A 26,016-nucleotide genomic window follows, 5' to 3' on the forward strand; every position below is an offset into this window, starting at 1 on the left:
TCTTACAGTAACAACTCATGTTCAAAATACAATCCTTGAAAATTCAGATTTATATTTATACTAATGACAAATGCGCTGGATATGCATAGAAGAGTTATATGATATGGTTCAAACAGAGGTGATGATCATAATTCACATTCAGTTTTATGGCCTTTACATAATTTCATGGTCATTGAACCAGCTACTTGATGGTAAATCAGTCTCAGAGCAATGGTAGGCATTCAAGAAGAAATTCCAAAGGTTCAAGGCAAAAATGCTCCCAAAAAGTGAAAAGGTGGATCTCAAATCTAGAGGGCCCTGGATGACATAGCCCACAAGGAGAAGACAAAAAAGGGATGGCTGTGTTAGATGCAGAGAACTTGTCACACTAGGAAACCTAGAAGAATATAGAGAATACGGGAGACAAAATAAAAGAGAAATGTGGAAAGTAAAGAGAGGGCGTAAAAGAATACTTGTGGGTAAAATCAAAGAAAATCCAAAGATGCTTTAACAGTGCATGAAGAGCCAGAGGCTCACAAAGGAAAGAGCAGGGCCTATTAGGAATTGAAAAGGTAAGCTATGTAAGAAAGTGGAGAATCTGGACAGTGTGATTAACAAATACTTTTCAACTCGCTACAAAAGGGAGGGAGGATGCCAATGTTGTAGATAGGGAGAAAGTGTGTGTAACATTGGATGGAATACACATTGTAAAAGAGAAAATATGACTAGTTCAAGCACCTTTGAAAGTGGATACTTTGTCAGGCCCACATGAAATGTATCTCAGGCTGTTAAAAGTAGTAAGGTAGGAAATTGGAAATGTTCTCACCATCATTTATCAATCATTGCTATCAACAGGAGTAGTGCTGGATAACTGGAGGACAGCTATTGTTACGCCATTGTTTAAAAAAATGAGAATGAAGAAATGATAAACTGAGTAATTACAGGATGGTTAACTTCAATGATGAACAAATCAATGGAATCAATTCTGAATGACAGTATAATGATTCATTGAGAAAGACCTAGATTAATGAAGGACAATCAGTGTGGATTTGTAACGGAAGGCCGTATCTGATAACCAATTTGTTGAAGAGCTAACAAGGAGATTTGATAAAGGTAATTGTTTGGTGTACAGTACATTGAGTTCAGCAAGATGTTTGACAAGGCCACGCATGATACATTGGTCAAAAACACAGTGACAAGTTGGATTCAAAATTGGCTCATTTGCAAGAAACAAAGCATACTGAGTAACAGGCATTATTGTGTCTGGAAGGCTCTTACCAGTGTGGTTTTATATGCCTCGTCATACAGCTCCTTGCCTTGGTATATATTGGTTTAGACTTAAATGCATAAAGAATCTACAGAAAATTTGGCTGTGGGGTAGGGAGGAAAGTTTTTAATTTCAGGGTGATGTCTGTGGTCTGGTTAATTTAAAGCAGAGAAGCATGAGGAAATGCATTTGGGGGGGTTCAACAAGGCAAGGAAATAGAAAATACGTTGGAGAATATTGAGACAATGGAATATACGTATGATCACAGACTCTTAAAGGTGGCAGTGGAGGTATGGCAGTTAAAAGGGCACATGGGATGCTTTTCATTATGAGCCAAGGAATTGAATATAAGAACAGGGAGATTGTACTATAATTCTATATGTCATAAATCAGACCAAGGGCTGAGGATTGTGTATAGTTCTGGTCACCACGTTACAGTGATTACACTGAAGACAGTGCAAAGGAGATTTCTAAGGATGATGCCTGGAGTGAAAAATCTTAGCTGTGAGGAAAGAGTGAAACAGCTGGGGTGGAACAGAGGGGCATAAACAGAATGGATAATAAGGTTTCATTTCCCCTCTACAATATTCAGTTCTAATAAAAGGTCACCAATACGTTTCTCTCTCTATAGACGCTGTCTCAACTGCTGAGCATTTCTAACACTTTTTCAGATTGTTCTTTAGTTTTGGCATTATACAGGCTACACCCGAGTTAAGAACACCCAACTTATGAACACGCCCTACATATGAATGAGCTCTGACAATATTATTAAATTCAAAAGTCTGATGTACATACATACGTTTGTTTTCTACAAAGGGCAGAAATAGATCCCCCTTTCTCTCCACTTTCAGTAATTGTTTTTTTTAAAATCAGTCTCAGGTGCGTTAGATGCCATTCAATCCAATACTGTCGAGGTATGGTTACCATATCAAGTGATCTTTGTGTATTTTATAATTTACTTACAAAATCGACTTATGGACATTCATAAAAATATAACCTGGGGACAGCCTGTATAGAGTCTTTCAGCCTCAGGTCATCTAAAATGTTTCAGAATCAATGAGGCACTTTCACAATATTCTGATTTTGGCAAAATGCAGCCAATTTTTAACAGAAGTTGTTTTGTTAAACAAGTTGTTTCACACTAATGGCACACAGTTAAAATTATCCAAATGCAAGCACTTTTGCTTTGTAAAGAGGTCAAATGGTAATGATTTGATGTGGATGGCAAACTCCATTTAAATCTATTCTTCTCCCTAGGTACTTCCTCAGTCAAGGATGATTTGCTTCTACTCCAGTTCTGAGGAGTGGAGGATGTCTGTGTGTGGATCATTTTAATGCAAAGTGACTGCTGCACACCAGCTACCACATACTCTTGACACAGTGAGATCCTGGTCCAAGACAAATGAAGACCTTTCTCTGTTGCATGGACTTAGTGTACACATGTATGTGGAGACACGTGTGCATGCTCACACACCACACGCACACACACAGGTGCAAAGCATACAGAGATGAAGTCTGCCCACATACACAAAAAGACAGACACGTTCTTATCCACACCATTCTCCTTGGCAACCCTCCTTCACAACCCCCACCCTGACCCTCTTCGCCCGCTATCAGTCTCCTTACCTCTGTATGCCTTCCAATGAACTGCCTCCCTCAAGCAGCTCTTTCCTCACTTGCCCCCTTTCCTGTCAGCTTCTGCCCTCTTCCTTTCCCTTTCAATTCCTCCTCCCCACCACCACCATGTCCAAACAATCATGCAGTCTGAAACCTGTGGCCCAGTCCAGAGCTCCCACACCTCTCCCAGTAAATATTAGGAGAACCAGAAACTTTTCCGGTGCTGCCCAATGTCTGCAGATAACAATCTCTCAGATTACAAAGTAGGAGCATCACACTTGACCACCATCATCACTTTGCAAATAAAATGGCACTAAAGGGAATCTGTACAAAAAATATTAATGTCTGTTTTTGGGTACTGAATGCAACCTCTCTTAGTTAAACTACTTACATGTGTTGTAACGCAGAACAATTGCATTGCTTTTTGCTGTGTCATTGTATAGCGCCGACAGCGATACTTGATATTCTATGTTTTTGGCCAGACCCTGTAACACTGCTGTGTTAATGTTCCCTTTGACGTCCAGCTGTGAGCAAAATAAGACAGAAATTTAAAACATGCTTCTTAGCAAATAAAAGACAGATTAACATTTCAGACATAGCTCTCACACTCATATTTCATTCATAGATGTTGACAGTTTCACAATACATTTCCACTGTTTTCTATTTATTTTCACATTTCATGCATCTCCTTCTAATAAAATTAGATTTACATGTATTAATCTTAATAGTGATTTGTACAGGATGTACAAATTGTACATTAGAATGGTACAGGATGGTGATGAATGTATTACGTGAATGCTACTAATGACATATCAATAACCACATTTCTTTGCTATATGTACATTGGTCAATCAACTCCCTACAGGCATCCTGAATGTTGAACCTTCAAATGATCTTTCCACTGGGTGCATTTGAGACTCAACCCTTTGTGTTTGGGATTGGATCAAATAAAGGACATTTTTTAAAATTGAAAAAAAGACAAAAAAACTGCAAAGCCATAGAGGCAGTCGAATACCAAGAAAGTAGATAATTCTTGTAGAAATTCAAATCAGTTATTTAGAGCAGGATCATGAATTTTTATCATCATGGTGCAATACTGGCTGTTAATAGATGAAGCGTTGTGGAAATTTATTTGATACAAATAATTGCTGACTTGCATTTTTATTAGACAGAGTTCAGTCCCTGATTCAGGGACATTTGTCTATCCCTGAGGGACATCCTGTATTTCCTTCTATCCCATTCTTTCGATATCCACTGGTAACGAATCAAATTAATGTAAGAATGGTGACAGAAAAATAATAATTTGTCCATTTAAAATCAGCAGGTTTCTCTGGCTGTTTACAGAAAGATAACTGTTTTCATCCTCTGAAAGCTTTATCTCTCTATAATAGATTTTTGCTGCAGAAGGCCCAGGGCTCAATATTATCTATTGAAAATTAACGTCTGACTGTTTACTGTTCATCCCCTGTTCATCTGTCATTTAACGTGTAGTATCATAATTGTTATTGTAGTAGTACCCAGAGAACTGAGTTATTGATTTGGAAACACATGTTCAAATCCCACCATGGTAACTTGGCAGTTAGTATCCAAGTGATGAAATAAAAAGCTACCAGATAGTTATAGAAATCAATTTGGATCACTAACATCCTTCATCGAAGGAAATCTGCTGTCCTTATCCAGTCTGGTCTGTATATGAGGCCACAAGAGAGACTGCAGATGCTGGAAATCTGCAGCAACATACACAAAATCTGGAGGAACTCAGCAGGTCAGGTAGCATCTATGGAGGGAAATGAACAGTCGACGTTTCAGGCCATTTCAGGATGTTTGTATCCTGATGAAGGGTCTCGGTCTGAAACGTCAACTGTTCATTTCCCTCCATAGATACTACCTGACCCGCTGAGTTCTTCCAGCATTTTGTGAGTGTTGGTCTACATATGACTCCTGACCCACCAAAAGTTATTGACTCTTAACTGCCTCCTCAGTTCAGGAACAATTAGGGATCGATAATAAATGCCAGTATTTCCAGCCATGTCTACATCCCATGAATGAATTTAAAAGAAGAATTTCAAATATGTCAGCTGTTCACTTTCAGTGTCCCATGAAGTAATTCCAAGGCTACAGTCCTTCATTAACTCTTCAGTGTTGTACAGGACAGACTCACAATAGGAGCAGAAGTAGGCCACCAGGCCCCTCAAGTCTGCCGCGCCATTCAGTACGATCGTGGCTGATCTTCCACAGGCCTCATCTCCTTTTCTGTGCCATTTCTACATAGCCTTCAATTCCCTGATATTTCAAAATTTATCTACCACCTCCTTAAATACCTCCAATGATCTTCATCTCAACATCAACCTTGTCATACTGCTATAGGATCTTATTTATATCAATAAGATCACCCCTATGAGAAGGTAGGCCTGTATTCTTTAGAGTTTAGTTCTTCTAAACTCCAAAGAATAAGGGCCTACCTTTTCATAAGAGCACAACTCCCTCATCCCAGGAAGTGGCCTGGTAAATTTCTTCTGGATTGCCTCCAATGCTAATGTATCGTTTCGCAAATGAGGGGACCAAAACTGAATACAATGCTCCACAAGTGGCCCCACCAAGCATTTCATACAAACATTGGAATTGGAAGCAGCAGTGGGCCATTTGGACCCACAAGCCCACGCCACTGTTTAATAAAATCATGGCTATACTGATCATAATCTCAACTCCACCTTCTTGTCTCCTTGCAGTAACCTTTTATCCACTTGTTTATCAAATATCCATCTCCCTCTTCTTTAAAATTTCAAGGACCCTGTTTTCACCTCTCTTTGAGGAAGAGAGGCAAGACCCATTACTGTCTGAGTGAAGAAATGTCACCTTATCTCCATCTTAAATGGATGGCCCCTTATTTTTAAACAGTGACCTCCTAACTCTAGATTCTCTCACCAGAGGAAACATCCTTTCTATAACCCTTCAGGATTTTATATGTTTCAGTCAAGTCCCCTCTTACTCCTCTAAACTCCAAGAGATACAGACCGAGCCTGTCCAACCTTGTCTCATAAGCCAACCCAATTCTTTTGAAAGGTCTTTGACCTGAAACATTAACTCTATATCACTTTCCACAGATGACCTGCTGAGGTTTCCAGAATTTTCTGTTTCTTTTTACTTCAGATTTCCAGTATCTATCTTTTTTGATTTTCATTTTGATTTCCAATTCCAAGTCACCCAGATTCTTCCTCGTGTTAAAAAGCACAGCTCCCTCTTTACATCAATGGCGCTGAGGTCAAGAGGGTTGAGAGCTTCAAGTTTTTAGGAGTGAACATCACCAATAGCCTGTCCTGGTCCAACCACATAGACACCATGGCCAAGAGAGCTCACCAGCGCCTCTACTTCCTCAGGAGGCTAAAGAAATTTGGGATGTCCCCTTTGACACTCACCAACTTTTATCAATACACCATAGAAAGCATCCTACCTGGATGCATCATGACTTGGTATGGCAACTGCTCTGCCCAGGACAACAAGAAACTGCAGAGACTTGTGGACACAGCTCAGCGTATCACAGAAACCAGCCTCCCCTTATGGACACTGTCTATACCTCTCGCTGCCAGCATAATCAAAGACCTCATCCACCCGGGTCATTCTCTCTTCTCTCCTCTCCCATCAGGCAGAAGATACAGGAGCCTGCAAGCACATACCACCAGGCTCAAGGACAGCTTCTATCCCATGGTGAAAAGATTATTGAATGGTTCCCTTATACGATGAGATGGACTTTTGACCTCATAATCTACCTTGTTTGACCTTGCACCTTATTGTCTACCTGCAAAGCACTTCCCTGTAGCTGTGACACTTTACTCTGTATTCTGTTACTGTTTTTACACTGGGCTACCTCAATGCACCGTGTAATGAGTTGATCTGTACGAACGGTATGCAAGACAAGATTTTCACTGTACCTCTGTACAAGTGAGAATAATAAACCAATACCAAAATGTTGGCTCTCAGTGTGATCCTTTAGAAGAGACTTTTGCACCTCTGCTTCTGCTCAATAAAGAAGTGGTAAAGAAGGAATGTGATCCCTATGGCTTTGCAAACAGAATACTGTCGAAACCCACTGAAAGTTGAACTTTTATAATAACCTTTCATATATAACCACTTTAATTAAATAAGCAGAACAAATTAATTTGTAAAATATATATCACAAACCTCATACAATTTTCCTCCACTGAGTGGAATCCATTTTATTTTGTACAGAGCAACATCACTGGCTGCATGTTTCCATGTAATTGTTAAACTGGTGTCTGAAAATTCAGTGACTTTCAGATTTGAGGGAGGCGGAACCCTACCTACGAATAAAAACATTCACAATATTATCATTATTGAAATATAATTGGCTCTTTTCAAATCAACTACAAGAAATTCTGAGCAATGAATGCTAGTTCTGAAAATGCACACCTGTTTCAGCAGTGACGGTAACAGGCACAGAGCTTAGAGCGTCGTAAATGGAAAGTACAGAAACCACATACTTTGTCAGTGAGGCCAGGTTTTTCAATAATACATTTGTAATGTTCCCACCAACTTCAATCTGGAATTATAAACAGGTACAAGTGAGTACACACTATGAAGATTCTACGTAGAAAGCTGACTGAATTTACCCAAAACTGATGGATGAGGAAGGATATACTGAGGGAATATTTAATCAAATGTGTCAAATTATGAGGGTAGTTACGAGCTGTTGTGGAAGGACTTATTCCCCTTAGCACGACGTTATTAACTGGAGGACATAGACTAAATATATAATTGATTGAAAGATTAGAGTGGAGCTGAGGAAGACCAAAACATGCACATGCCATTACATTGTGCTTAGTGGACGTGACTGAGATTACATTTTCACTCTGCACCACCCAAGACATTACTTATTCATGAACTGGGGCCCCAATTATTGAGCTTTAGTTCATTTGAAACGTGCGTTAGTCTCTGGCACAAGTGACGTAGATTTAAGAAGCTCAGCATGAATCTCACCTGCTTGGGATCATTCCCATTGGCTGACACATACATGATCTGATGTCCACTCACTTTCCTTGAAGCTCTCTCCCAATTTACTTTAACACTACTGTGATGGAGTTCAGTAAGGTGCAGGTTTCTTGGAGGGTCCAGTGAAACTATATATAAATAACATTTCAAAAATAAACTATGAAAAGCAGGGCATATCTAATGTAACACCTACCAAGACCTCCTACCTTGAAATCATACGAAAATTGGTCATCCTTTTAAGTCCTTATGAAACCAGGCAGTTTCATTATCTGCTCCTCCAAGTCTGGCTCTGTGCAGATTCCTGCCCTTCCCCCTACTGCTTTCTCAGTTACCGTACCTAGATCGTACTCTCTAGAATTTCTTTCCAAATCCCCTTCTCTCTCCTTGTTAGGACCCTCTGTAAAAATTATTTGATTGGCTAAGATTTTGGTTTCCTTTAGAGTCTCTTCTTTTCTGGTTCAGTGTCCATTGTCCTAATGCCTTTGCAAACAAACCATCCTGTGACATTTTTCTATGTTAAATATGCAATATAAATGGAAAAAGATGCTACTATTATATCAAGTAGTACATAATAGTTATTTTCCAAGGCATTTTATTTGGGGAAAAAATGCACCTTTCTATCACTCTGCTCTTTATTCATTCCCTAAATCATTCCTTAATCTTGGCCTCTCTCCACTTGATTGCTTCAACTTTTTCTACTTTTGCTTTATGTTTCATTACATTCAACTCTAATTTCACCATTCATCTTCCACGCTTTTTTTAATCCTCATCTCCTCTTCATTTCCACTTCAATATTTGCACACAATGACATCATGTTATTATTCACTGAAATAGTCTATGGATTCATGAAGGGTCTTGACCCGAAACACCGACTGTTTATTTCCCTCCATTGATGTTGCCTGACCTGCTGAGTTCCTCCAGCAGTTTGTGTGTGTTGCTCCAGATTTCAGCATCTGCAGAATCTCTTGTGTCTCTGAAATGAAAGTTGCTGCTTAATTGTACAAGCCTTGGGCTGGAGTGTGCTTGAGCCAACCTGCTGCATGTTTGCCCCTGCTGGCCTCTTGGCTTCACTAACTCACTGCAGCCATGAAACTCCCAATGACGTCAAGGCCCCAGTTCTATGGCCATCCCACGGCCGGAGCAGGTCTGAGTGGCAGCTGGACTTCCATACTTTCCATGGTGTAGGCCTACTCCCAGTAGCCCCTGACCCTTGAACTGTCAAAGGCCTATTTGCTGTTTTTAAATGCCTCTAACAATCAGAAATATTCAAAAAGACAGTTGAAATATATTTAACTAATGAACAATATTTTTTAAAATATTAATATTTTTAAAAGAATGCATCAATTTTAAAATGTTAAACTCAATTAATTATAACATAAATATGCAGTGAAATAAAGAAAATATAACAAATAAACTTAGTTAAGCTTACCTCCTTAACAAAGGTCAGTGACCTCATTCAAACTAAAGGGGTCACATTAAATGGACCAACAATGGCTGGCAGAAAGATAAAGGGCCAACTATGAAGTTCATCCGGCTGGACAGCGGTAGGTCCAAGGGCAGAGCAAGAAGCCATATGCACTGTCATCACACCTCTATCATGTTCTGTACATCCGCACCGTTTTGTGCACAGTAGTTAGGCAATGCATCTGTACAGAATAGCTGGCTCACATTCAGCATAATCTGGCCAGCTGTACACACATTTTATAAAATATGTTCTTGGGCAGAAATTCATCAATACAATACACTTATCTGGTGAAATATCACAGTGTATCCAAGACTACTCTCGGGAGAGTGAGAAATTTCTAGCTATAGGTCAAAGGAGCATAATGAATTGAGATCCAAGTTGTTCCATCCAACAGCTGGATATATTAGGAAATTAATGCTGACAATTTTCCAGTGATGGATGATAACATCGTGTTTCTCATCTCCACAAAATATAGCACCATCATCATTTATAGGCGATTCTGCTGAGTTTGCTGATAGAATAAATACTAGCAGATCATCCATTACTCTGCTTTCATTATGCACCACTATAAGTTGAATCCCACTATTTAATGAATGAAATATCATTATTTGGCTGCATATAGTGACATAGCTATTCTCAAAAAGAGTGGGGATGATTCGATAATTCTACGATTAATCATGGCTGCTAACTGCACTGCTGTAAGTGACTGAGATCAATTTTATGAATCTGAACTATCATCCACTCACTATAATTTCCTAACAAAATAAGTTGCTGTATTTCCTGTCATGTTCCAATTCCTCTGCTTTCCAGATAAACAGTTTTCAGATAAATTAACTTTGTTTACTATACACCTTGCCTCCCACACATTGGCTGGTACAATGTCATCAATAGACACTCTGCACAGAGCAGGCTTCAAATCTCTCAAGACTGTGTTCCGGACAAGTTGAAGAAAAACAATACTATTAAACTAAAGAGTAGGTACAGCTGGCTTGTCAGGGATGAGCATGGAGTTAAGTACATGGGAGAGGAGAACCGTGCTCTGTCAGCAGTGAGGTAGCACCTCTCAGATTAGAAGCACTTTGAAGGAGACCATGTCAGGAGGATTTGGGAAGAGGATCTCATGATTTCACATTCACTTGACCCAACCACTCATCACCCATCTGTCTTCCATATCCCACCCTTCCACCCCATTCTCCAGACACCAATCTGCCAGCTGACTTCGCCTAACCACCAATCACGAACTTTGGAACACATCTGGAGTAACCTCAAGATCTAGGGTGAGGGGGGCGGGGAATGAAGACAGAAAACAAATAAGCAGCAAAAACTAATTGAAGCAATGATCAAGCTTCAAAACGTATTTACTTATTTCAGCGGCAGGCAGTGGCAATGTTTTGCCAAGGAATTGAATGGTGCCTGTTTAGGCGCATTGATAAGACTGCGCTCTGGGCCAACAGACATTTTGTTCAAAGGTCTGCTGCTGCAAAATACAGGAGTACTCAAGGCCTAGTCACTGCTGAAAATGATGGAAGGCTTTGCATGAGAAAGGAAATCCAATCATTTCAGGTCTGGGTGGGAGAGATGATGCATCAATCAGAAAAACTGTTCCCTGGAATGTTGGGTGGAGTCATTGGGGAAGGGGAGCTGTGATCAGTGGAGGTGGTATGGGGGTTGGAGTTCAGTAAGGGCTATCAGACAGGCGAAGGATGGGTGGCAAATGGATGTCTGAGAAATCAAGCAGGGCAAAAAGAGTAAGCCTATGCAATCCAATATTTAGGCACCAGTTGTAGACTGTGTACTAAACTGGAGAGTGCTTCTAGCCTGGAAAGCAGTGACAGGATTGTCAAGCTGAACAGTAGAAGTTCTATCAAACTCTAGCCGTGCAGAGATGATTAGTTTCAGCGACTTCTTGGAGAAATATTGGATTCAATGTATGTTCATTATGTTGTTAGGTTAAACCTACAGCATTTGACTCAGTTGGTCCTTGTTGCCATTTGTACATCTCACAAGCCTTCTCCTCCAATGGTTAACACTTCTTGTTCTGCCCCAATTCTCTCTATTGGCTTTTCCCAGAAAAAAGATCATGGCTTTTCCTTTTTGCTTGAAAACTAACATGGCTGCTAAAACAAGTTGGAGCAAGTGTTTCAGATTTTTTTTTGAAATGGGGAACACTGTATATGCAATAGGTAAGAAAAGCATGCTCTGGAGAAAAGACAATCAAATGTGTAAATTTTGAAGTTTTCTTCATTGTTGTTAGAAATTTATACACGCTTTACTTGACATGAAAGGTAAATACTGCTGTAGTAACTAAATACAATTAGTTAAAGCTATAACCAGCAAAAGGCACTGATGAGCCACAAGAGGAGGTAGATGCTGGGATCTGGAGCAAAATACAAACTGCTGAAGGAACTCAGAGGGTTGAGCAGTATCTGTGGAGACAAAGAGATGGTTGACGTTTCGGTTCAAGACACTGCATCACCAATTGCCCTGTTTCATAATTAAAAAGCAGGGCTGTATAAGTTGTTGCCAAAGATAGCCTCTTATGTTAGGCCTAATCCTCATCATTTATAACACTGTGACAATTTCTGCACTCTCCTGTCATATCTGATGTGAACATGAAAGTTCTCATAAGGTGAGATCCCACATCAATAGCAATTTTTAAATAAGAAGTCCTCTAATGGTAAATGGCAGTTGCTGGCAAGACCAATAATTATTGAGATCTCTCTCTAGAACAATTGCCTATTTCTGCAATTAATGTATTGGAAGTTGTGAATGTTACTTGCCACTTATCAGTTCATGTCTGAATATCATCTAGGGCTTGCTGCAGGTGGGCTCGGACTGTTTCATTACTTGAAGTGTTGGAAATGGAACAAAATAATGTGGAATCATCAGTAAACATCCACACCTCTGACATGATAGAGGGAAGGTCATTCCTGAAGCAGCTGTCTTGAAAAGTGGGAGATACAGACCGGAGACGGTTGGAGGAATTAGAGGAAACATTTTCCCTAAAAATCATTGATGAAAATGACACATAGCATTATGGTTAATTTACTGGGCTAGTACACTAGATAATCCAGTGAAACAAATTCAAATCCCACCACTGCTGCTCTGGAACTTAAATTCCTCTAATTTAAATATATTTTATAATTTATAAAGATAGTATTAGCAATAACAACCCATTTGTTCAGTAATGTCATTGGGTGGAAGGAAATCTAGCACCCTTGTCTGGTCCTGACTCAAAGCAATGTGCTCAATTCTTAATTGTCCTTGCCATAAAACTCAGTTCAAGGATGGGCATTAAGTGTTGACCTTGTTCCATGCCTACATCCTGAGAATTAATAAAAAAAGACATCTTAAAAACAAATATTTTTGACATCAGAAAAGAGGAAATGCAAAATAATAGAGAATATGTGTTATGTTATGGCAATTGGTTACACAGTTGTACAGAAATACAGGCTTGACTAGACTCACGTGTTGCTTGCTGTGCTGTTACAGGTTCACTTGTTTCATCTCCATATAATGCATAAGCCGTTACAATATACTCTGCATGCGGAGAGAGATCTTCTATTTCAATATCTGTGTGCTGAGCATCAACCCTGATCTGTTATTACAAGAATGCTGTGTAAATATTTTGAAAGAAACTGTACAAGTTACTTTTCCTTAAACAGTCTTTATTTCACTCTTAGCGTCAGTGTAATAGTTATTTTAAGGTTTGAGAAGCATTGATAATTTTTCTGTCATGCATCAGCAGCAAATCAACTTAAATTTGGAGTTGGTCTATAAATGTAATGTGAGCCATATTACAGGCTGTGGTTTTTCAAATTCAACTCTTGTTTCAGCCTAAAACACACAGAATATTTGGTGCTTAACTTGGTAATATTCTATTTTTTTGTATTAAGATGTTGTGACTCCAAGCCCTCGATGAATGAGCGCAATGGCTAGGATACCAAGGGCAGTGGGATAGCAAGATCCTGGTGTGTATGGGCACAGGTCCTTGAAGGTAGCAGAAGAGGTAGATAGAGGGAGGGCACATGGGATTCTTTCCATTAATGGTCAAGCCACAGAAAATAAGCGGAAGGCCATCCTAGAACTGTATGAAAAATTAGGATGCCCAGAGCTGGAGCACCAGCTGACTGGGGTTGCGGGGGGGGGTGGGGGGGGGGTGAAATCTGGATGTAAAGGCCTGATGGTAGTGATGGAGGAAATTGGGACCAGCTTTCTCAATGTAGTGCTCAGTGATGGGTGCCAAGGACTAGATGGTCCAAGTTCCCCAAAGAGCTCAAAATGAAGTGATATCATAGCATGCATCACTAATGTGGAAATCATATTAAGAGTGCAAGGATCAACATCAACAGAGAGAGAAAATGATGCTGAAACAATTATTATTGAAAACAAATTTGTCTTCAGTTCCTGAAATAAAAGTTATGCAATTGAATTTCTAGGCAATAATTGGAATAGTTTTTAAACAGTGAGAGAGGCTGAACTGTAAATGAACACAAGGATTGAGGTCTATAATCACTAAACATGTAGTGCATAGCTACAAAGAATATTTGATTAGGCTAATCATTTACAATCCAACTACCTTCATCATAAAATGATTGAAATACAAAAACAACAAATTACTTCAGTTGTACACATTAATCTGATTATTGCTACTGAACCTCAAAAAGCAAATACTGGCCTTGAACTGCTTATAGCATGGGTTCAACATAATTGTAACAGAGCTTGGAAAGTTCAACTATGAGGGCAAGTTTCAAACAGTTGACTTGATTAATGACTAAATTAATAGATTCTATCGGGCAGGTCCAGAGAAATTCTTCTGGCGAAAGAATCCAGAACAAGAGGGCATGATCTTAATATTGAAAGAAGTATGAGAATTCATATAGCACCTCACACAATATGTTGATATCCCAAAGTACTTCATGAATTAAAAAAATGCATTTTTGAAGAATTGTTCAAGTTTGCTTAGTACCACTTACAGTCATTGTCATAATGCGTGAAATGCAGGAGCTAGTTTGCATAAAACAAGCTCCCACAAACAGCAATACAATAATGACCAGGTATTCAGTTCAATGGTCCCACTGGAAAGACAAAATTTGATCAATGCCATTTAAGAATAAAATCAAGAATCTTAAACCCCCTAGTTCTTCAGCATTGGTACATTTGATATTTTTAAGACTGTGATTGATAACTCTTTACTAAGGAAAACAGATTAAATTTAGGCCAGTAGAGCTGGCTTAAGATCAACCATAATCTACTGAAGAGGCTAAAGGGACTGATTGGGATATGCAAGATCCGATCCGTGTTCTAGTATTCCTGATCCAGTGTAATACTGATTGATCATTATGCAAAGATGGGCAGTAAGTTCTTTCTATTTCGCAAGAATAATCCTTTATCAACTAGCTTCACCAAAAAACATAAACATGGACTGATTTCATTGATTCAGTGAAATACCTTCAGATGGGTTTCTACTTAAAAGGAATTACGTAAATGCAAGTTGCTGTTGCTAAGTCTGAACCATTTGGTTGAAGCAGTGCAGACAAGGCTTTTTTCGATATACCTATTGTTACGTTTATAGGAACCAAACAAACTTTTGTATCATCAATAAGAGAATGGGTAAAAACCGTACAGGTCAAATTGGTTTCAGATTCTGCATCATATTCCAATGAGAAGTACTCACCTCCAGGTCTAAAGCAATCTTGACAAGCAAGGCATAGTCAATTATTCTACAGGGAATCGCTAAATGTACATTCTGTTCAACAATGAGCTACTGCAGGATTATATCAACTGCCATGTGGCTTCAATATAATTAGATCAAATCTTCATTATAATGGATACTTTCATTAAGAACACATTTTAAAGCAAAATCTAAAACATAATTTAATGATATAAAAGCAGAACATGAAAACCGACACCATGGTAAAATTACCTCTTTTCCATCATCTACTTCATCGCTAGAAACTTGTTCATAAAGGATCATATAATGAGAGGCTTCATCTTGAGGCTGCCATTTAATTCTCATACTGTTATGTGTGACATCATAGATTGTAAGATTATTCAGTGATGGGAAAGATACTAAAAATGAAGAATTTTAAATTAAAACCAGTTAGATTATCTTTAAATAGGAGAAATAACTGTTACAGATAAATATTTAATAAATGTATATGACATTTGTTTATCTGCTATTTATTGCACGAGTTAACTCATTTATTTTAAATGAGCTAGGACTGTTAAAATATTGAGAACATCAACCAGATCAGACTGTTATGTTCAGTCAAGTATCTGTATTTTCCAATTTTCCAACATTAAGCAGCCAATCATATCTAAATAGATAATCCCTTATGTCATTTAAAAAAATATAATTGACATAACATTTGTTTGTCTTCAATTTAGTTAGTCGTTAAAAAAACATCATAGTTACTTATTATTAGCAAACTTATCACCCTAAATTTTATAAGGAATGCTAAGGATACTGGGCATTAGTGCAATGTTCTGATGTTCTTTGAAGATGTTAATCTTAAACTGCATCCAAGTGTTTTCATGGCTGGTGTGAGGGGATTCCTTGTTGATATCTATTGAATGAAGGACTCTGCAAAAAACCTGCACTATATTAGTAGGGTACAGAAAAAAATGCATCATAGTCAAGTACACAGAGAATTCAGGTTGAATGAACAATCTGTTTTGTGTCAAAGGATCTGTTACTGTTAAGCCACTACATAATATTCAGCTACTTTAACTACTATTTCAACTGCCTTCATAAAAATAGAATTGAGATAGGGAAGATATATTTCAGTACTGAATCAAATGCTGCAGAGTGCTACTGAGCGTAGTTTAGTTGATGCCAAACAGAATTTAGTCAATTTATTAACACAACCCAAAGGATGGCAACCTATCTATTATGACAAACACAAACACAGACCCTGTTGCAGGATTCATAGGGATACTGTAAATGGAAACACATCAGGCCTTTTGAAATCCATATAATAAAATCTGAGGGGAAAATGGCCAAATAAACCAGTCAATGGAAATTTATTGTCACCCATGGAAGTCTAAGATAGCACAGGGCAGTAAATGCTCCTCACAGTCCAATAGGGACAGGAACATGATGTGGTCACAGGCCAGACGAAGAGCAGCAGCTAACACTTCACCAGTAAGGATCTGAAACCACAGGATATTAAACTAACTCTCGGACTCTCTACACAGCTGCATTGTAAAAGGGAGTACCTTTGCCTGAAGGACTATAAAGGTTAAATCAAGAAGGCAGCTTACCACCACCTTCTCGAGGGCAATCAGTAATGAGTGAAAAAATCCAAGCCATGCCATCTTGCAAATGAATACTTGTAACCCACTAAATGAATAAAATAAAAGTCAATATGTTATCTGCTCATCAAGCAACTGAGCAGATGGCTTTGACACACCCACATTGTGGCCTGGCAGCTCTTGGCTTACTCCACTGAGGAGAAGCAGTTCTGAAAGACATTCTACTCTGCATAAGAGCCAAAATAACCAGTTTGATAAGATAGACATTTCCTCCTCAATCTTCTCCCAGTGCACACTATGATTATCACAATGGAAATGAGTTGGGGGGAAGATTTCAAGATCATGAACTGATATCAAAGCTAAACTTCTGTGTGCCAGCCAGTCACATGTTGGAGGTGCCAGCAACAATTTTGGTTTTCAGTCTCCTGCTCCAACCTGAAAATTGCCCTCCATGCAAAAAAATGCTTGGGACCCCACCATAATATTTCACACCAAGGACTTTTCACTGACAACTGTTTGTAGCAAAGAAGATAAGTAACTGTTGGGAGGTTCAATCCTTAATCATAGGGAAAGAAAGTATGAGGATTGGACAATTAGAACTACCAGGTATTTCGCCTCCCAGGAACAAAGATGATGGATCACAGATCCAGATTAAATTATTTACTAAAGTAGTGTAACGAAAATCTCATTTTAATATACAGATTACATAGTCAAAACTAATCCTGCAAAGTAATTTCATAAAGATAGGGAGAAAAGCACAAGAATGCCTTTGCATTCTCTGAAACAGTATCAGTGTCTTGTGCAGAAGTTGATTCATTAAGAAACATCTTAAAAATTCTACTTATATCTAAGGGAGAAAAATCATAGGTTTCTGGGGAACTGGATGCATTATAAGAAGGAGGTTGGTTAATAAGGTGTTCATCAGTTAAACAAAGAGAAACTGAACTATTTTCCTTGTTGAAGAAGACATGAAGGATGTATTCAAACAATAAAAGACTAAATAATATTGAAGGATACAAGTTTTTACTTAATCTCTGAAAATTCCTTCTCGCATTAGTGATTAATGAGAATGAAAGGCAGAAGTTAGTCCACCAACTCGTATGTCATTTTACTTACAATCTAAATAATATCTCAGATTAGAACCCTTTACTACAAGGTACTTTGGGAACATACATGTTGTTTCAATGCCTCGGAGACCTTCACCAACAAAACTTTCATAGATGGGAAACACCGCGATTTGGTATTCAGTAAGGGAGTGTAAGTTCTCTAGGACTACAGATGAAACTGTTCCATCCACAATCACCTGTAAAATAAAAGCATCACAACTCAAAGTAAAACATTTCCAATATTACAAATCCAACATCTGTAACTTATGTCAATGTGGTCATGAAGATTCATATTGATCCATGATACCACAAGAAAGGTCACTGTGAAAAAGTTTGGTTGTTACGGTAGTTTGCTCTTCTGCATTCCATCCAATCTTTGCCCCAAGCGCTCTTAACCTTTGCTCTGTCACCCAACCATATATTGTCACAAGATCACTCCTATTTCCTTCACAATTGGCTTTAAACCTCCCAACCACATTAAAATCTACATTTGCCTCAGTTGAATACACCTTAATCTCTTCATCTTGTAAGTATCTCACAAGGCATTGGCAGGTATTTATCCCATTGTATAATAAGTAACAATATTTGTGGAATAAAGGACAGTTATAAGTGTATGCTCTTCCCAACTAATTGACTATTGCATACTTCATTTTTAGAAGAATTAATCTCCATTTTGATGTTTAACTTATGTTGTCTGATGCAACTTTACTTTTTTCAATGCAGGAAAACCAGCAACTTCCATTTCCTTCCAATAACATCTCCTGTTTTGTCCCAAGGTCAGCTATCTGCCACTAATAACCTTTGTCCCTTTTAGTCTTGCTTTTTCCACAGTTTTCTGAATGGATGGTCGTGCACTGATATCAAATCATTTTTTTTACTCTCTGTTCTATCCTGCACCTCAGTTCTACTAATCATTGCCCTTGTCCTCATGAATTTATTCAGACTCTAATCCCCATAACACACACTGAAATTTATTATCCTCCGTTTAAGTTTTTTTCATTCCTCACCCTTGAGTGGAAATATTGAATAGGGAAAGAAGATGTGACTTGGAGTAATCTATAGGCCCCCAAAGTGTGACCTCATGAGATGGCAAAGCATAAATAGGAAATATTAAAGGCAAGTATGAAGGGAATTGCAATTATCACAGGAGATTTTAATCTACATATTTGATTGGGCAAATCAAATGGGAAAGGATTTCGTAGAAGAGGAATCTGCATTGTGCATCAGAGATTGCTTCTTAGAGCAGTACAATACAAAATCTACCTGGGACAAGCTATTTTGATTTGGTCATGTGTACTGAAGAAGGATTAAAAAGAGATCTCATGGTTAAAGATCCTTGAGGAATAATGCCCACAACATGGTAGAATTTCAGATACAGTTTGAGGGTGAACACCCCGTGTCCAAAACCAGGGTCTTCAACTTACATAATTACAATACTATGATGGTGGAATTGTTAGAGTGGACTGGAGAAATAAGCTAAGACATAGGTCCATAGATGAACAGTGGCAAATATTTAGACAGCCAGCTCATTCTTCTCAGCAGAAATTTATCCTAACTGGAGAGAGGGTTTCCATGTGCAAAAGGAGCCATCCATGGTTAACAAAGGAGATCAAGGATAATGCCCCAGAGATCTAGATCATTAGAACTATTTAGAGTCAGAGTTGTACAGCACAGAAACAGGCCCTTTGGCCTACCAGGTCCACACTGAATGTTTTATCCTTCTACACTAATCCCACGCCCGCATTATGTCCAGATCCTCTATGCTTTGTCTATTCAAGGGCCTATCAAAATGCCTCTTAGATGTAGTGATTGTATCTGATTCCACCACCACCTCTGGCAGTGTGTTCCAGGTATTAACCATTCTCTCTAGAAAATACTTTCCCCTCAGATCTCCTTTAAACTCCTTCTTCTCACCTCAAATCAATGCCCTCTTGTTTTTGAAACCCCTATGATGGGGAAAATATTTGAACTATCTAACTTATCTATGCTGTTTCATATATACCACTCTCAGTGTAATGAATTTCTGAATTCTCTGCCCCTTAGGATGCTGGAGGCCAGTTCATCAGATGTATTTAAGGTGGAGATAGATAAAAAATTTGAAAGATCAAGGAATTGAGAGTTATGGGGATCTGGCACAGAAGGTGAGCTGAGGCCAGTACAAATCAGCCATGATCATATTGAAAGATGGGGCAGGGCTTGTGTGGCCTGGTGGTCTACTCCTGCTCCCACTTTCCTCTGTTCATCCCTCAGATTCTTTCATTCCAGGGAAAACAAGACAACCCTCACCAACCTCTTCCCATAACTGAAGTCCTCCAATCCAAATATAAAGTGGAGGTAGATACATTTTTGAAAGATTAGGGGATTGTGACCAATGAGGATCTGGGACAGAGGAGATGACACATAGGCTAGGTCAGCGTTGATCATACTGAGTGGTGGGGCAGGCTTGAGGGGCTTGGTGGCCTAACCCTGCTCCTATTTTTGTGTGTTCCCCCTTAACATTTCCTGTAATTTTTTTTTACTGCAAATGTTCTACTCCATTCAGTGCTATCAATCTCTCCAACTCAAAACAATTCTGAATCCTCCTACTCTTTTGTTCAGTAATTGGTGATGGTGCATCCAACAGCCTAGGTTCCCAAAACCTTGCACCTCTCCAGCTGACTTTGCATCTTTAGGACTCATTACATAAAATAGTATGTTGGTCAAGATCATACATCCATTCCAATATTGGCTTGGCATTTTTTGTTAGCTTATGTTACAAAGAAACACAGTGGTTTGTCTTTTCTACATTAGTCATTGCTGTCAGTAAATGTAAGTTGTTATTTTTGTAAACTTAAGTTGTAAACTTAAATTGACACTATATTTTCCACTTCAATGTGTATTACATTGTTTTTGAATTAACCCTGGCTTACAGCAAATAAAATAGGGCACTGGACTCATTCTTTTCATCTAAATTCTCAGCAAAATAGCATTCAGTTTGATACCTCTTCTGGTTTCTCGCCTTTGGTTGGGTAATATATAACACGGTATCTGTTAGCCTTTTTTGGGCTGTGTGTCCAGCTGACTCTGAAACTTCTGGCTGTTATATCAGATATCACCAGATTTGTTGGGGTTGGATATAAAATGGCACCACTGCCAGGCTTGTGGTGTTCACCTAACAACAGAAATAAGAAACAAGATTTAAAAAAACATTTCCTTTGCTTACTCTGCTGCTTGCATACCCAATCACACATTCACTAAAGCCTCACTCAGCTTTCACCTTACAGCCATGTCAAGGATTCTAAATTAGTCAAAGAGGATTCCATTAAGTATCCTGCCAACACCACTGCTTTTAATATGGCCACCCCTAGATCAACTGCTGGACTACTGATTGTAGAGTCAAGCATTTTTTATACTAAAGGGGTGAAGGAACACTTGAAGTCCACTGTTGAATCCCAGTGTACCCATGTTATTGCTGCTTTTCTGAGAGCTTCCCAAGGATCTTCCTTTGGCTGCAATCAGAATGAACTTACTGCTGAGCTTAGAGGTTTGGCAGCCACCATACATCACTATTACTAGCATACTATAGTCTTGTCTGTGCATCATTAGACAACTATATTTTCAAATGAAGTGTCTCTTTACTCTTGCTTGCTAAAAAATGCAGAATGACATTTGAAAGACCTCATTGTGAGCTCCAATGCAAATGAGGCAGCTGCACTTGATTTTAAGATTGAGATTTGAATAATGAGGAGGTCAAACTCAGGTCCCTGTACTCAGCCCAAAAGGCAGTTCATTGACAACAGGAAAAAGCAATAAATTGCATTTTTTAAAGAAAGACAAGGAAGTTGGATGAGTACTTTTCACTTTGGTTGCCTTTGCCTTCATCTGTCCACAAAGAATCTTCGGGAGTTTATCACTAAGAGAGTCTAGAAGACTAAAGTCAAGTACATTATACACATGGAGTTCAAGTGGATCAGAGGCTATTTGTTTCAGCTCAGCTTCATCAGCATTCTTTACACCTAGAACAAAATAAAACAACACCATCAGGCAAAAGATAATTGTGTTGTGTGAATAATTTAAGATTGCTTTGTTATAATCTTGTCTGTTTGTCGCTGTACTATGAGTATAAAATCTCTGCATTTGGGTTCAAGGAAGGGAAGGTTCTTGATGCTGTGTGTAGGAATAATGCTGGCCTGCACACTGAGGACTGTTGAATGCCATTGGATCTTCTCCATCCACATGTAGGTAGAAAGGGACTTGGTTTGATGTCTAAATAAAAGACAACCCACCATTAATGTAGCATTCCCTCAATAGTGAATGAAATATCAGCCAGGATTATTCTTACCAGAATTTCATTTTTACAACATTTATATTCAGATAAAACAATGCTGTGATTTCTATATTAGTTAAGTCACTATGGGATAGATTTTCATCTGTTTGTCCAGACATAAAACATTGCATGCATGCAATGCAAGACCTAAAAACTGGCCTGGGACATGGTGCACTCCTGCAGGAGTCTGCCTGATTTTTAATTTTTTTTAATATATATTATCTTGACAATTATAGTCTGTTAAGTTTTCCTTTCCTTTATATAGGAGAATTTGACAGTCTATAATTGGCTATATTTATTATTCATCAATCATATTACACAGAACCTTCATTCTATTTATGAATTTTCTCTCTTAAGGAGGTACAGTTACCACAACAGTATCTCCAACACATCTAAAAATTGAATTTGCACAACAGACAAAACAAGTTATGAAACATTCTTCCTTTGAACCCAGATCTTCACACACAGCTCCATCCAGGCCTATCCAGAGATTCTCCCATGGGTGCTCTTATCTTCTTCTGACCTCCTCCATTCAGACTTGGTGAGATGCGTGGAGAGCGGTTGACTTCTCTTACTTGATCCCATTTCCAAGACTACATCAGGTGGATGGAAATATAGTTTCAGGAGCACCACCGTCTACCTTGACCCTAGCCATCTGACTCCCACAATGAGTTAAAATGAGGCTTTAGGAGTAAAGTTGTGCAATTCAAAATACACTTCTAAAAGGTTGGGTATGACCTAAATATATTTTAAAAAATGAAAATAAAGATCACACAATCATAAATGTATTTATTTAACTTTTCCTATCTGCCTCAGAATGTGAATGGGAAATCTATCAGACCTTCAGCCTATCAGTGAAACACCCTACTTTCCAGAATTATTCCGGAGAGTTAAAGGGGAAATAATGCAGTGAAAGTTGCTAAAGGTTATACTCACCAATTGCAAAAATTTCAACACCAGCATTTTTCAGACTTTGAGCTGATGAGTTGACATCATCCTGTGACTTCCCATCAGTAAGCAGTATCAAGAATTTTGCAGTTTCTGGTCTAGCGCCAGCTGAAGGTTTTAGGGTGTTTTTTAAAACGTGGTTCAAGGCAAGAGCTAAAGAAACAGAGGAAGTGAAATCTGTCATAGAAATATCTACGTATAACATAGCTATAGACTTTTTTTTACTGGTTCATAACAGTAGAGCACAGAGACAGATTATCACTGGATGGACAAAGAGGGAATTAGTAGATTTTTCTTTCTGACAAAGAGTGATAGAACAGAAAATTCTGGGAACATTCAGGTCTAGCAGAACTATTTGTGTTTTACACTTCCACAATTATCCTAACATTTAATCTAAGGCAAACATTCAAATTACTCCTGTATTATTAGCAATAATATTACCTGTGTACGTGTTGCCTCCCTTGTAGCGTATTTTTTGAACTGCTTCGAGTACCTCATTCTTGGTAGAATATGCATTCAGGTCCCACTCTGTCCTTGGTTCTCCACTATATTGAGTTAATCCTGTTATAAGCAAATAATCATTTAACAGTGAAAGCACCATTTTAATGGAAGTGGCAGATTGCTTCATAACATTTCCCTCTATTGTAACGTACCAGCAACAAAAGAAACACACCGAGTCATGTATAAGTGTTAAAACTATTTTATTAATAACTATTTATGATAATAAGAAAAATAAAAGTAAAAATGTTAGAATGTTAGAAGTAAAAATATTAGATCTTAAACATTAACCCCAAAACTAAACTTGAAGTGTGTGTGTGTGGCAAATTCCCAAACTCCAAGTCCAGGAATAGTTCTCAAAGTTCAGTTCAGCAAGCCATAAGGTGAAACGTGAGCAAAGGCTGCTGCAAAACCATCGTTGACTGAAGAGGAAATGTAGAAAGAAAATAGAGAGTAATTACGAAATCCAAATGTTCCACGATGGAACTCATACGACACCTCAATCACTGATGATCTCCATTCCTTTGTTCCGAAGTATCTGCCACCCAAAGAGGCACTTGAGACGTGGCTGTCCACACAAATACCTGTTTCCTTCTACAGGTTAACGACAAAGTGGACTCCACAGGATTATTCCAAAAATCCATACGTGGATTGTAGTGACAGACACAGTTATTGTTTTTCATCCATCGATACAGAGACCAGCAGGCAGGTGTCTCCCTCTCTCTCTCTTCGACTGACTCTGACTGACTGCTCTAAAAACATCATCATGTCCTTATCTCCTGTTGTCGTAATCACACCCCACACACACACACGCACTACGGTGCTAGGTCTTAAAGGGACATTCACCAATAGTAACCTAATCCGTAACACTATATATTAAATTAAGGTCAGATGCTAAAAGGTATATTGAAGGAATAGTGTTCTAGTATTTCACTCACTAACCTCCCACTCATGCTGAAAATCTTGTTCCTTTTCCTCACTTTTCTCATCATCTTTTGAAGGAACAGGCCAGGATATCTTTCTATGAGCACCAACTTCCCTACGTCTTATCCAACTGACCTTTTCACATGTTTGAACCTTATAGAAACACAGCTGGGGGCACCACAGCTAAATTTAGCCTTGTTCTTACCAATAACTACACAATGCAATTTCCAGCAAGAGTCACTGATCACCAGTTGAGAGTGAGGATGCCATTCGAATCTCCTTGCTCTCATCCATGGTTTTCAGTCATTGCTGATTTGGATAATTACCCGAGATTAGACAATCCAATTAGGTAGAGAGTACAGAGTGCACACTTGATGCATCTTTAATGACAATTGAAAAGTAAACAACAGCAGATGCTGGAAATCTGAGGTAAAAGCAGAGAAGCTTAGAAATACTCAGATGGAAAATAGTACCTGTGGAGGGAGAAACAGAAATAACATTTTAGTCGATGACCTTTCATCGACCTGAAACATTAACTCTGTATCTCTCCCTACAGATAATGCCTGACCTGCTGAGTATTTCCAGTATTTTTGTTTGCAGAATTTTTATAATTCAATTTTAACTTCAGTTTTTTCCCTGCAGCATTCTTCTGCTTTGCCCTCAGTGAGATCAAAGGGATATATTGAATTACTTTGACACTTCAACATGGTGCTCAGCTGAGGTTAGGTTAAAAAATGTTAGCTCATCAGGTTACAATGCAGACAAAATCAAAAAGGTGGTCTTGTCATTATGAAAGCCATTGTTCAAATATCCTCATGAGTAAATAAAAAAATCTTTTCAATATTCAGTGCATCAAGCTTAACTGTGGAGACAGAAACAACGTTAGCATTTCTGACTTTTTAGCTGACCAGAAAAGCTAAAGATTTAACAAGTTTCAAGAAGCGGGAGAAGTTGGGAATGAAGGAAGCAACAAGGATCAGACAGAAGGCAGAAGACAGTAAGTGACAGAAGGGTAAGTGCTGAAAAATAATAAGGGATAGAAATGGGACAAATAAAGAAACAAAAGATGGATCCAGGGTTGGTGACTTAATTTCCCACTGTTAATTGTCCCTTGTGTGTAGGTAAGTGGTGGAATCAGGGGGGAGTTGATGGGAATGTGGGGAGAATAAGAAATTGAAATAGTAATAAATGGGTGATGGTGGGCACTGACTTGGCGGGTCAAAGGACCTGTTTCCATGCTTTATGACTCTGTGATTCCATCTACAACTCATTAAGAGGTGCAAATAAGAACAGAATCATTAGCTGAAATTGTTGAATTTAAAAACTGAATCTGTTAGTTTGTACTACGTCTAATTGAAAGGCGAGATGTTATTCTTCCACAAAATATTGAGCTTCATTGGAACTGAATGGGAAACTGAGTAAAAGATCATGATGAGAGAGTGAGACAGAGGATTAAAGTGACAGCTGACAGAAAACCCAGAGCTGGAGGCATAAATTAACAATGTGCAGGCACCTGGAGGTGGGGCAAAATTTTGGCTGAGACTTCAAATGAGGGCATTCATTATTTCCCTAATACATATGCTTTTGTTGTGAAATTCCAAGAGAAGGAGTGGTACCTCTTGCTGTTAAAATCAACCAATAT

At 38.5% G+C, this 26,016-nt stretch overlaps 1 protein-coding gene across 1 annotated transcript in view; it reads right to left on the reverse strand.

Annotated features, from left to right (window-relative positions):
- The window catches only part of LOC127579037 (collagen alpha-1(XIV) chain-like), a 105,925-nt gene that overhangs the window by 53,216 nt on the left and 26,693 nt on the right, over positions 1–26,016 (reverse strand). Inside the window, exons 9-19 of the mRNA XM_052031671.1 lie at positions 23,394–23,513; positions 22,941–23,105; positions 21,532–21,693; positions 20,680–20,849; positions 17,766–17,895; positions 15,262–15,407; positions 12,804–12,933; positions 7,859–7,998; positions 7,292–7,421; positions 7,043–7,182; positions 3,255–3,387 (exon numbers count right to left, since the gene is read on the reverse strand). Of these exons, the coding sequence (XP_051887631.1) occupies positions 3,255–3,387; positions 7,043–7,182; positions 7,292–7,421; positions 7,859–7,998; positions 12,804–12,933; positions 15,262–15,407; positions 17,766–17,895; positions 20,680–20,849; positions 21,532–21,693; positions 22,941–23,105; positions 23,394–23,513 (1,566 nt within the window). The remainder of the gene's footprint in view (positions 1–3,254; positions 3,388–7,042; positions 7,183–7,291; positions 7,422–7,858; positions 7,999–12,803; positions 12,934–15,261; positions 15,408–17,765; positions 17,896–20,679; positions 20,850–21,531; positions 21,694–22,940; positions 23,106–23,393; positions 23,514–26,016) is intronic.

The sequence above is a fragment of the Pristis pectinata genome, chromosome 16 (assembly GCF_009764475.1).
Source record: "Pristis pectinata isolate sPriPec2 chromosome 16, sPriPec2.1.pri, whole genome shotgun sequence".
Classification (NCBI taxonomy): domain Eukaryota; kingdom Metazoa; phylum Chordata; class Chondrichthyes; order Rhinopristiformes; family Pristidae; genus Pristis; species Pristis pectinata.